The 12,921-nt window shown below is 39.1% G+C and overlaps 1 protein-coding gene across 1 annotated transcript; it reads left to right on the top strand.

The window, feature by feature from the left end:
* The first annotated feature begins 355 nt into the window (after positions 1-355).
* Positions 356-11,143, top strand: CycB (Cyclin B). Its single transcript, XM_045768615.2, has 8 exons — positions 356-515; positions 1,981-2,189; positions 4,488-4,704; positions 5,925-6,083; positions 6,716-6,955; positions 8,772-8,890; positions 9,067-9,193; positions 9,753-11,143. Exons 1-8 carry the CDS (start codon positions 486-488, stop codon positions 9,858-9,860), a joined length of 1,209 nt encoding a protein of 402 aa, XP_045624571.1. The 5' UTR covers positions 356-485; the 3' UTR covers positions 9,861-11,143.
* Positions 11,144-12,921: the final 1,778 nt, after the last annotated feature.

The raw sequence follows: 12,921 nt of genomic DNA, 5'->3' as shown, positions 1-12,921 counted from the left end.
TGTCCTTACTATGGTACATTACTCTTATGTTCCTTGTATACACATTACTTTGAATAAAATGTAATATTATTATTATTAGTATTATTATTATCCGTGAGAAGCATTAAAGAAATATTGTGATATAAACCACAATTTTTATTTAACAATATTATTAATATAGTTTTATTTTATTTTCTTATAAGTATTTTCGGTAAAAATAAAAATATATATTTTCCAAATGTTGTATATATAATATATTTTCATATACGAATTATGACGTCAGAGTTTAAATCTCATTAGGGCCAATGAGGAGAGTTGGTGGTCGAGCCGCCGACCAATGAGAGAAGAGAGCAGCAACTGACTCGACCAATCAGCACCGGTGACGGCATTTAAACGGCGAGTGATGGTGGAGCCACAGCGATCAGTTTGAAGAGTGGCGAAGCAGCTCCTTGTAGTGTATCTTGTCTCTTGCACGTGTATTACCGCTGGTGCCGGCCATTATCATCATGTCTCTACACACTAACCTGCACCCTGTGGTGAGTGTGGCCGCCATAACACACGCCTCGTGGGGGGACCGTCTTGATGCGGCCTCTTGGCTCGCTATATCTTCCTTCAAGACGCTTGTGTGATTATTTGTGAGGTGTTGGGTTAATGGTGGATGGATTATTATTCCCTGGCCGGTATAGCCAGGGGGTTGGTATAGTGGTTCACGAGGTATTTTAAGTTTTGAAGGGCAGCTGGTGCGGTCATCTAGTAATGGTCTACTCGGGTCTTTAAATAACTTTTTCAACTGGAAAAGTTGTTTATTAACGTCTGTTATCTACCAGGTGTTTATTACTTGTCGATAGATAAGATTCCATCTGGGAAGGATGAATTAGGGTACTTTGTGTAAGGCCTCTGTGGATGTTTAAACTGTTAACTCTCCTAGCACCTCGGTTGTTCCTTATTCCACTTGATCTGTACCTGAATTTACCCGAGGATGGCTCGTGTCCCTCTAGGTGGACCACCTGATCAGTCTATTCCTTTTCCCCGTCCCATCCCAAATCCTTACCTCTGACCCCTTCCCGGTGCTATATAGGCGTAATGGCCTGGCACTTTCCCCTGATAAATGCCTCTCCCGCCCTCACTAGTCTTGTGGTAATGGCTCTTGAGGAGTGCCTTGAGCCTCGTTCTAACCATCTCGTTAAGCCGACCTACAGTACTGTGCGGTTGGTTGGATACTGTAGTTTATCATTACTATTCGTGCACGGTTCCGTTATCTTTGTGAACTTGCCTGACCCAATCGACCACAACCGCCTTAGAACAACATAGGGTGTGGCCGACTTGATGCACAATCGCAAAAAATACAAAAGGCTTATTGGCCTGCGTGTGGCAGCCCCTATTTATATCAAATTAATTCTCATGTTTGACCCATGGTTGAAAAGATATTCTACATGTATCGCCCGGTAATGTTACTAAATCGTAAATCGTTGTCCGTTTTATATCTATTGTTTTGTTAATGTTAATCTCCCTAATTATGTCCATTCCACTTGCACACACCACCCCTAGCTCTTTCTTTCTAGAGAGTTAATTTTTAAAATATATTTATATAGATTTTTGTCCAACATAGCCAGGTTTTAGTGAATGTCTTCATCCTATGGTATGAAGACTGAACTGCATGACCTAAATTTGGGTCTGCACAACATGTTTTACTCAAAGGTGGTGTATTTTTAACCCTTCTAGAAATAAATGGATCGCATTTGCCTTCGTCAACGCTGACGGTCGATCAAATAACGCAATAAATCTTTATTTGGACAATGCTTGAAGTCTAAGAAAAATTTATAGCCGTCTAGTGCAGTAATTATGTGTTTGTAGGGATATTGGGACTTAAGGTAGTTCATCCTCTAGGAAGAGGGCTAGTATGAAAGGCGTTTTAAAAGGGGGGGGGGGTTATTTAAAGTTTATCCTGATGTAAGGATAAAGTACTGTTTCAGGTAATTATATTATGTAATTTGATTTCAGCTAAAAGGGCCAGATAATTTACCAAGAAAGGTCGAAACGAAGTTGCTGCAGGGGCCAATTTTGCACAGACCAGCCCTAGGAGAAGTTAGCAATCGTGGAGTGTCGCTCCGGGGACCTAAAGCTCCGTTAAAACCTCTGGAAGTATCCAAGAGAAGACCCATCTTGACAAAGCCTGCCAAACCAAGAAAAAGCTTACAGGGTGTACCCAGGTGAGGCTCGAAACTTGTAAGCTGAAAAGTAACTTGCTGTGCTTATCCTGAGGTTTGGCCACTGGCCTATTGCAACTTTTTTTTTTTTTTTTAGGTATATACTTTCCTGTAGATTTTTTCCAAATACGTTTTAGTATTGGTCTAATGATACGATAAATATTGTTTTTCAGCTGCCATGATACCTTGTGGCATTAGTTTATATACTAATTAGTTACCCTGAATTTCTTTACTAGTTCTTGTCCAATTTCTAGCTTTGTTTAGACTCCCTAGGTAACTGATATCACCTGAGGGGTTTTGAAATTTATGAATTTGAAAGGGCAAATAGTCATTATTAGGGATCATTATGTATATAAAAGTTCAAAAGTGTTAACTAGCAAGTCTGCAAATGGGAAATAAAATATTCAGGTTTTCATTATGCTCGACTTGGGCAGTACCTTATCTTAGGTTAACCTAGGATCACTAGGTTAATCAAAGATTTGGAAAGCTAAATTTAGTCTTGGAAATATGAAGAATAACGGACATGATTTAAAGTATTAAAATGAAAGGGACTAGTTAAGAGTAAAGTGCTAAGTTGTAGATAAGTTAGGTAAATTTAGATAGACCAGATTACCAGTTGATAAAAGATGTTATCTGGTATAAATGACACTTCACACGTGGTCCCAGTAGACCTTGGGCAGTCTTTAGAGAAAGGTCTAATGGTAAAGGCGTCCTACTTCATTCCACTAATTACCAATTGACATACTTGGCACCGGGTGTTTAAATTGTCACTACTTGCAAATACTGGCAAGATGTGGCAATTGTCATGTAGCACTAATTGGCATTTTATGTAGCGGGCATTAATGCCTAATGCCACCCAGCACCTGACAGCGCCTCGGATTCGTAGTCCCGAGGTTCTGGGTTCGATCCCCGGTGGAGGCAGACAAATGGGCAAAATGGTTTTTTCACCCTGATGCCCGTTACCTAGCGGTAAAATAGCTGCTATGACAGTTGCTATGGGCTGCTTCCTGGGGGTGTAACAGGCCCGGTCTAGGACCAGGCCACGGACACAAAGCCCAGAAATCGTCTAGAGAAAAAATGAAGATAACCACCAATCTATCGCTTGCTACATTATTTTTCTCTGCCTTAATGTTGGTTTGAAGTACTGTACCCAGCAGCCTCTACACTTTGCTAACCTATGGTTAACCAGTCATGGCAACATCTCTGAAATATTACTATTGCAAAACATTGCAGCTTGTCAATTATTTTGGAAAACATTGTGGTTGGATCTATTTGAGGTTCAGCAGACTGCAAATGATTTTTCAGTTTGTGAAACTGAAGTAGTTTGATAGAAAGGGAAGATGTGTGGTTCATATGGTTGGAGAAAGTTAATTTAGTACTGTATTATCATGTTGCCTTGCTTCTAGATTTTCCATAACGTTCTTCCATTTTCATATACCAGTATACTTGCACTGGCATTAGTTTTTCGTATTCTGGCCTTATTTTGCACTTTTAAAAAATTTAGAGCATCTTGTGCATACTGTACTTCTAAAAATTCTCCAATTGCAGATTTCATGCCAGTGTCAATTAAATTTTCCCTCATTATTATGGTACTCTTCACAAATGCACTAGCTGCTTTTCTGTTTTGATTGCTGGTACTGCTGGGAATTTCTAAAAGTTTCTAACTTCAGGACAACGCAATTGAGTAAAGGGTCGAGAAATTGTAGGTCTCGGTACAGTTGGGTTAGTTTTACTCTCAATTGGGGATCTCGGGTTTGAATTCTGGGCAGGACAGAAATGGTTAGGCATGTTTCCTATTGCCTGTTGACCTAACAGTAACTTGATATCTTGGAGTTGGTAAACTGTTGTCGGGTTACGTCCTGGGTACTTTGACCTTGGAGGGGAGGGGGGTAGATAACAGCCCAACTTGTATATACAATACACACATGGGCTGCACGTGAAACTGTGGTATGGGGAAATCTTGATACCAGTTTCGCTTGCATATGCTGGCTCCTACCATTTTTGGACTAAATTTTCCCACGCACGCACTTAAACTAATACTTGAAAGTGTCTACGTTGTTATAGTCTTTACTTTTTTTTCTTGTGTACATTTCTACTATATACTAGAATTGTATATTTGTAGAAAATACAAATGTTGGGGTATTGAAGACATTGCCAGAAGAATTAGACCATACTATAACGCACTGCAATTTTCACTAATGAAGGTTTTGTCGGACTGCTCGCCTTGATTAGTACTGTAGTTTTATTTAAAGTAGTATAGAATTCATAGATCATGATAAAATGACATTGTAATTTTTCCAGAGTTTGTGGAAAAGAGAATGGCAGACAAGCAGTTGCCAACGTGGAGAAAGCGGAGGAGCAGATGGATGTGGAGGAAGTGGCCACAGTGGAAGAGTTATCAATTGCCTTCTCTACTCAGTGCCTCGATGTTGAAGATATAGATGCTGATGATGGAGAAAATCCACAGTTGGTGTCGGAGTATGTGAATGAAATTTATAAATACATGAGAGAATTGGAGGCAAGTTCTTCTCTCGGCAGCAGCCACTGTTTTGTAGTATCCCTGTAACTAATTGTTGAAATTAGGTACCCGACTATGGCAACAAAATTGGTTAACTGCCTTTGCATATTGGCTTTACAATTTTCATAGAGGTAGTGGTAAAAGCCAGATGGTAATTGGCCCAGATTGGGTAATTACCTGGTTGTAGCTTAGGACTTTTTTTTGGGGGGGGGGAGGGGGACTTTGCAAGTGTTGCCTAAATTGTGAAAGGTTAAATACCTGGGTATGATTTAGTGTAACCTCAGACCTGAAACTTTATGATGAATAAACTTTATTAAAATTTAATTGCCATCTAAATAGTTTTTAAATTTCGGTTATCAAAATGGAAGATTGAAGCTGGGAAGTGAATTCCTAGCTTTTTTTTTTTTTTTTTTTTTTTTTTTTTTTTTTTTTTTTTTTTTTTTTTACTCAAATTTTGAGTAGTCCTGCACTCCTTCCAGGAGGAATGAGTGCAGTCTGATAGTAGTGTGCTGGTCAGGCTTGTGCATCTTCAAGAATGTCTAATTGAAAGTTTTGCAGATAAATTTGTGCTATATTTCTGAAACAATTAGATATACATAATTTCTATGAAAGTTCCATGCCACTAAATATAAAGTTTATATTTTGGCCTAGAGAAGATTGGGGGGGGGGAGTTTGCATAGTTGAGGTGCTGACCTGTGGAGAATCGTGGGAAGTTTATCCTATAGCAAGTTTCTTGTACTAGGAAGATTATTAAAGTGAAATGGAAAGGCTTGATGTAAATTAAAATTTTATGTAATGATGTGGAATGTTTCAAAGTTTCAATCATTGACCAGATAATTGCCTTCTGGTTAAGTTTCTAGTTAAAGACAGCAGATGGGTTCTTGATTCTTGGCACAAAACTAAAGTAAAAGGGGGTGGTTATCCTTTGATGTGATAATTTGGAGGATAGCACCTCAGGCCTTGAGTAAAGTGATGGTTTGCTAGTGTGCTTGGTGTTAATGTGGAATACTGGGTTAATAGGTTGTTGGCATCATTACTTTAATTTCCATTCCTCATGCTGGTTTATTTGCTCTTGGCCGATAGTCCCCCTGATCTCCACGAAAATTAGGGGAAGTGAAAATGTAACATTGGTCTGTCATGCCCAATTGCTTTCCTTGATGTCCTAAATGTTTTCTATGAAGGTATCTTCAAATTAAGATTTTTAATTTTTCTTCCTACAGGCAAGAAGCAGGGTACGCCCTCGTTATTTGGAGGGTCAGTTGGTCACAGGGAAGATGAGAACAATTCTTATAGACTGGTTGGTCCAAGTGCATCTACGTTTCATGTTGCTTCAGGAAACCCTCTACCTAACTGTGGCAATAATTGATAGGTATCTTCAGGTGAGACGGCAATATATTTTGGTGTCTAGGGTCCCTGCTATACCCCATCTTTTTGACTGACTTCACACACTTGACAAAGAATGGACACTTAAGAAAAAGTAACTTCTTATTAGTCACTATAGTGCTGTACTTAGTCATTCCTTAACAGACTACTATGAGTGTAAAATGACTGACTGTTGGTTTCTAGTGCTGTGCTCATGGTAGCCTTTCACACTATTTTTGGGTGATCAGTTTTCCATATGGCACTATTTACTATCTAGGTATCTGGAGCCGAGTGAACAGCACACTGGACTTGTGGTCCTGGGTGCTGGCGAGAAACAATGGATAGTTTTTCACCGTATGCCCCTGTTACCTAGCAGTAAATTAGGTACCTGGGTGTTAGTCGGCGATCACGGGCTGCTTCCTGGGGGTGGAGACCTGGTCGAGGACTGGGCCACGGGGACACTAAAAACCCCGAAATCATCTCGAGATAACCTCAAGATAGGTGCCAGTTCTGAAGCCCATAGAACCTAGTGTAACTTGTATACTATAAGGAATATTGGTTACTAAAGTTCTAATACAATGTACACATTTTACTTTAGGTAGCAAGTCGGGGAAAATTATTCAAACTAATTTTAATCTGCATTTTTCAGACTGAAAGGACAGTGTCCCGCAATAAATTGCAGCTGGTTGGTGTGACAGCAATGTTCATAGCAAGTAAATATGAAGAAATGTATTGCCCTGAAATTGGTGACTTTGCATACATTACGGACAAGGCTTACACAAAGATGGAAATTCGTAAAATGGAAGTGCACATTCTCACGAAGCTGGACTTCAATGTGTCCTACCCACTTCCTTTGCACTTCCTCAGAAGAAACAGCAAAGCTGGATCGGTGAGTAATTTAATGCAAAAAGTTTCATGATGCTACTTTCCCACTTGCTACTCCAGCATAAAAGTTTTGTTCGTGCTGTCTGCAAAAAATGTTGACAAACTGTAAATAGGGATTTCTTGTAAAAATTTCCACTAGTCTTTTTAATGTACTATAAACCAATTTTAATCTTGATGCTATAAGGTTATTGCTGCAAAAGTCTCTAGTTGGTTCCATTCATTTACTGTAGCCTCGATATTGGTTAAATGTAAATTTGATATTTCCTGAATGTAGTTTTTTTTTCTTGCATTACAAAATCGTCGATGTTGATGCATTATTTGAAGAACTTTGCAATTATTTTTTTCTCTAGCTAAAGTTATGGCAAATTAACTTGGTTCTTTGTCCTTGAATGATATTTATTCCTGGAATTGATGCAAAATTATTTTAGTTTTATAGGGCTCCAATTTTTTCCTTGCACTTTATTATACATCTGCAATTTGCCTGTACAATACTATCAACCTGTGCGCAACTTTATTTTTTTTTTTCACTACGTACTCCTGCTGCAAAATTTTTTTTCCATATATTGAACATGGATCTTCATACACACTTGGGTAAATCCAAGGTTGCCGGTAAATTCCAGTAGTTAAAAAAAATGTCTGCAATTTTGGAAGAGCCAGATACAGGCAGGTTAGGAAGGACTTGGTACTACCAGTATAATTTTCATTCCAGATAAATTTTACCATTGTCCTCCATTCATAAATTAGATGGCTTTACATTGGCCAGATATGGCAAAAATCTATTAACCTATACTCTCTCCACAAGATGTAGTTCATTAAACGGCAGAGAGGTGTGGTGCCAGTTTATATTTATCAAAGGTCGTGAATGTAGTACTTTTGTTACCACAAAGCCACACCTTAGATTTTAGTTTTATAGAAAAGTTTAGCAATTTCATAAATTTCCATGAAAATCAACTATTAACACTTGTTAGAACCATTAAGTATTTGTTGTAAGGTCTTAAGTCTGTCGTCAAAGGAAAGTGCTAGGTTAAACTGAAGTGAATTTATAAAACTGGAAGGCCGGTCGAGCGGACGGCACGCTGGGCTCGTGATCCTGTGGTCCCGGGTTCGATCCCGGCCGCCGGCGAGAAATGGGCAGTTTCTTTATCCCTGATGCCCCTGTTACTTAGCAGTAAATGGGTATCTGGGCGTTGGGCAGCTGTCACGGGTTGCTTCCTGGAAATGGAAGCCTGGTAGAGGACCGGGCCGCAGGGACACTAAAAATCCCCCAAATCCACTAGAGATCGATTCGAGAAGGCAGACCTAAAGCCAAAGGTTTACTTGTGACCAATTAAAATAGGTTTGGGGGGAGGGGGGCAATAATCTTGTCACAAGCATTGATAGAGCTACAGTATAATAAAACTCTAGGTACTGTATTACGTATTCATACGGCAAAATGCCGAGGCAACGGAAGTTAAAATATACAGAGCTGTATTGGTGGAAAATTGTAATAGTGGTAGGCATTTTGGCAAAGCCTAACAGGCTGGTAGTCTGATAAATTTGCAAAATGTGTTTTATAGTTAATTTAAGCCAAAATGTAGTATTTAAAAAAATTTTTAATGTAAAGTCAAATAGTATTTCGTGGATGGCTGCTAACTTTCCTCTTTAAAGTTTGATAATTTTCATTCTAGGAATGAATTTGCCTCTTCACAAAAATGCCATGGCAATTGGGGTATTCCACCTCAACAGAACGGTTGATCTCTCTGGATGCATAATAAATTCAAAATGTGTAAATTTGTATTTTCATTATAACCATAAGTTTTGTTTATTTCCTGGATGTTTAGGTTGATGCTGCCCAACACACCCTGGCAAAGTACCTTATGGAGCTCTGTCTACCAGAATACTGCATGTGCCACTATATGCCTTCGATTATTGCGGGTGCTGCTCTCTGCCTTTCACTAAAGTAAGTTCATAAAGGAAATAGAAGTGTAACCTAAACCTTGGTTATAGCATGAAATTTCAGCATAGGTTATCGCTTATCTTTCACTATAATGGGTATAACTTCATATTTAAACTGCTGCCTTTATTTAGTAAGGGGAAATTTGTAATTGTTTGTAACTTACAAATTTTTAATTGTAGATTGTTGGATGGCAGTCCTTGGACTGACACACTGATGTACTATTCGTGCTACACTGAAGAACAGTTGATGCCAGTTATGTGCAAGATGGCCGCTATAGTTGTTAAGAGCACCACTACTAAGCAACAGGTATGTCTCGTAGCTCTCATGTTGACTGAAAATTAAGTTAATCTCTGTAACTTGTGCTGGATTTTTTCTCAGCTTTACTGCCCTCAAATTTGGCTTCCTGTGGGATTAAGATTGAGAACTGTCCTTAGTTTTCTAGTGCCTAATTGAAGCAAGTTATACTTTAACTTGAATGCTTAATTTTTTGCTGTACTAACAAAATGAGAGTATGGGCTGTTGTGCAACAGCAAGAGGTGATTGTCCAAACTTGTTGCCTTTTGATTTACTTTGGGTCCTACTTGCCATCTTCCATGTACAGTATAGGTTCCTTGGATTAGTATGAATTGCATGGATACAGTACTAGTCAAAGGTATGCACTACTGTGCTTGATGCAGCAGTTATGACAAAAGAACACTGGTCTTGTGGGGTGAAAATTTAAAGTGCATTGGCTACATATCAGAAGGTATTGGCTCTTTGGATTGACAATAGATGTGCTGTCTCGAGCAGGGTGAGGGGGATGGGAGGGCTGCATACTTCTGAAAATTGGTTAGCCTGCTGTTAAATATATCTTTTTGTATTTCAGGCTGTGAGACAGAAGTACAAGGCCATTAAACAAATGAAAATTAGTGATATTCCTCAACTTCAGTCAGCGACTCTGAAAAAGTTAGCAGAGAAAACTACTCTCACTTAAACAGATCTGCTAGTTTTTGTACAGAGGAATTATTTTCCTAGTATGTTGTAAATATAGTTAATCTTGTGATATTGTATATTATATATTCTATATGCCATTTTTAATCCTATAATCCAATGCATGACTTGTAATGAGGCTGTGTAAACAAGCATGTTGCCTGAAGCACGACTGTTTCCACAGCTGGAGGAGTTAGGCCTGCTTGCTCTTCATCCAAAACTTTTAAGATAGGAGACTGTAGGCATTGTGCCAAGATATTATTTTATTAGAATCTAGTTTGAGGATGTTTAAGTGCTGGTAACTTGAGAAATGGGTGCTGTAAGATACTGTATTCGGTTAAGCTTTTTGTAGTTAACTTTTCAGAACTGGGCGACTTGCACTAGTTGGTTTGTGTTGCCACGAGTGAATCTTGTGCTCTCCTACCAAAGTATTTTGTTTACCTAATTTTAAGTTTTTAAACGTTCTGAAATTATTGGCTATCGAAAGTTTAATGTGGACATCGGGATTGAGTACAGAGATTTATCTTAAGATTTTTTCTGAGCTATACATTCTTTATATTTTTAAAGGAAGGTGCAAGTAGTGACTTCTCAATACTTTTCAAGGAACTGCTCATGTTTTTCATAAAATATTGCTAGTTGTTGCAGGTCCGTTGCTAGAAACTAAGGAGAATGTTAACACTAAGTTTTATTGGTTAGGAAGTATGAATTGCATGCACAACTTTAAAAGCGATTTCCTTGTACAAAATTATTTATTTGGCGCATGTATGCCCTGACTCTTTTTATATAGCAAGGCGACTTGTTAATCTTGTCCACATTCGTAGATAGTACAGGCAGTAGATTACCTAAAACCTTTCCAGCAGTAGTAAATGTTCTGCATTTAAATGCCATGACCGAAGGTAAGAGTATTTTTAGTTGGTATCATTTTGGATCTAGTTTTTAAACCTTGCACTAGGAACATGGCAATAGTGCTTGTATGCAAATTGCTTGAAATGTAGTCTTGCACATTGTTTTCCTGATGGGATGTTTGTATTGGTCCATGTACAAAATCCTGAAAGTCTGTAAAAACATTCCCTTAGGTTTGATAATGTACTTTATGAAAGGCAGAATATTTGCAAAAATTAATTGTATTGTGTAGGTGAGCATACTCCTCAAACTGGAGTTTGGCAAATTTGTCATTAGAGATGTACTTTATAAAAGTGAGAGTAGTGTATGAATGATAAACTAGGTTGTCTGGTGTTATGAATGTACTGATAAATGTAAACAAATAAATTTAATGTCCCAAACGTTTGTTTCCAAGTTTCATTGCCTCTAATCCTTGGCCACGTGAAATTTTCCAGGCAAGTGTAGTTTGAGACGGCAACCTGTCAAATACTAGTACCATGCCAGCAGTCTCATACAGTTCATATTAAAATAGTAACTTAAACACCTTTACATTGCAGGTTATTTTAGCTGGTACTTTAAACAAAAAAAATTGTGCAGCTACAGCGTGAAAAAAGCAATGTTTCTCGGTAAATACACAATGAAATCACATTAGCATGTTGTATCAGAATTAGTACGAGTTGTGAGGGCGATTTGAACCCACTCGCTTGGTACTCCAAAGCTAGCAGGTTTGAATCCTCCTCACGGCTTCTACTGATTTTCTCAATCATAATGGATATTGACATATTTGAGGTCTTGTCACACCTAATGCTTTGAATTGTTCTGGTGTACAAAGAGGGGGGGGGGATGGTATACAGTAGTAAATTTAAGACTACATAATGTTGCTGATAGTGAGCCTCCCATAAATGACATCAGTAGCCTGATATTGAACTATTTAACACTTTCCTGGATTTTCGACTTGGAATTACGGGCGTTTTCCCTAAACGCTTGTCGGATCACGACGTAAATTTACGGTGCGGTTTAAAATATTTGTAAAAAATCCAGTTTAAATCGGATTTACTTGGGGTTTCAAACTCCGCTCCATGAAATTCCCATTCTCTCGGGTAGGCCGCAAGTCACGTCGGCCTACTGGGTCACGTGACAGGCAGTGACCCAGTGATCCGTCACGTGATCGGATCTCTCTCCCCTCGGCCGCCAAACTCGCACGTTTTCAAGGATTATTACCAGTTTGTGTGTTTATAACCCACTAAATTCATCAATAATGGATCCAGCACCAGGCCCAAGCGGTGTTTCGGCTACAGGAGCCTCAGAATCAAGCGGAAAAGACAGGATTACCGCCATCTATAGGAGGGTTGCTGGTATGAGGCTCACTCCCACCAAGATTCCCAATGTCTTGGATGCCTTTGATCAAGCTGAAAATGAACGAAGTGATGCAGAAGGTGAGGATGTAGAAGAATTTGAAATTGGGGGCCGTAGACCCCTTGGGGATGACTCAACAGAGGACGAGACTGAAAGCCAAACTGAGGAGGAGGAGGAGGGGGCACCAGCACCGCCGACTAAGACTACAGCAGGTTGTGGTGAACAAACCACAGGCAATTGTTGACTACAATAAGTTCATGAAGGGTGTTGACCACTTTGATCAAATGGTAAAGTATTACCATTTCGCCAGGAAATATCACAAGTGGACCAAGAAAATAACATTTTATTTCTTGCAAATGGCATTGCAAAACGCTTATGCATTGTAAAAGGCCAACACAGATGATCGAAGGAAACTAACTGCTCCAGTTCCATGAAGTTGCTATTTGGTCTTTATTGAAATTTGACAAGGCAGAGTGGCCTGCAACAACTACACGATCTCCACATCTAGTTCATGCTCCAGACATAAATGATGACACTGGTCCTGTGTATCCTGCTGCTGACCCGTCAACACCTGGCCTGTCGGGTGTGAGGCGCCCTCTCTTCACGTCTACACCTAGTGCTGAAGCTGAATCTGATGAAGATAATTCATATTCCACATTAGTGTTTGAAAACAATAGTGAGAGCGACGATTCAGACAGTAGTTTATTGCCAACCCAGAGACAACAGCGACGTGTTGTTATAGCAGACTCGCCTGAACTATAAATTGAAACATGAGCTGGTAAAAATCCCCAAACGTCGCAGGTGTGAAGTGTGTGCAAAGTTGGGTA

This window comes from Procambarus clarkii, chromosome 61 (genome assembly GCF_040958095.1).
Source record: "Procambarus clarkii isolate CNS0578487 chromosome 61, FALCON_Pclarkii_2.0, whole genome shotgun sequence".
Taxonomy (NCBI): Eukaryota; Metazoa; Arthropoda; class Malacostraca; order Decapoda; family Cambaridae; genus Procambarus; species Procambarus clarkii.
Note: the sequence above shows the minus strand (reverse complement) of the source record. Positions and strands in the feature narration are given on the sequence as shown.

Excerpts from the sequence above, each read along its gene's own strand:
- CycB (XM_045768615.2), top strand. The coding sequence starts at position 486 with ATGTCTCTACACACTAACCTGCACCCTGTG. Across the intron at positions 2,190-4,487 it reads AGCTTACAGGGTGTACCCAG|AGTTTGTGGAAAAGAGAATG; the intron begins GTGAGGCTCGAA and ends TAATTTTTCCAG. Across the intron at positions 6,084-6,715 it reads TAATTGATAGGTATCTTCAG|ACTGAAAGGACAGTGTCCCG; the intron begins GTGAGACGGCAA and ends TGCATTTTTCAG.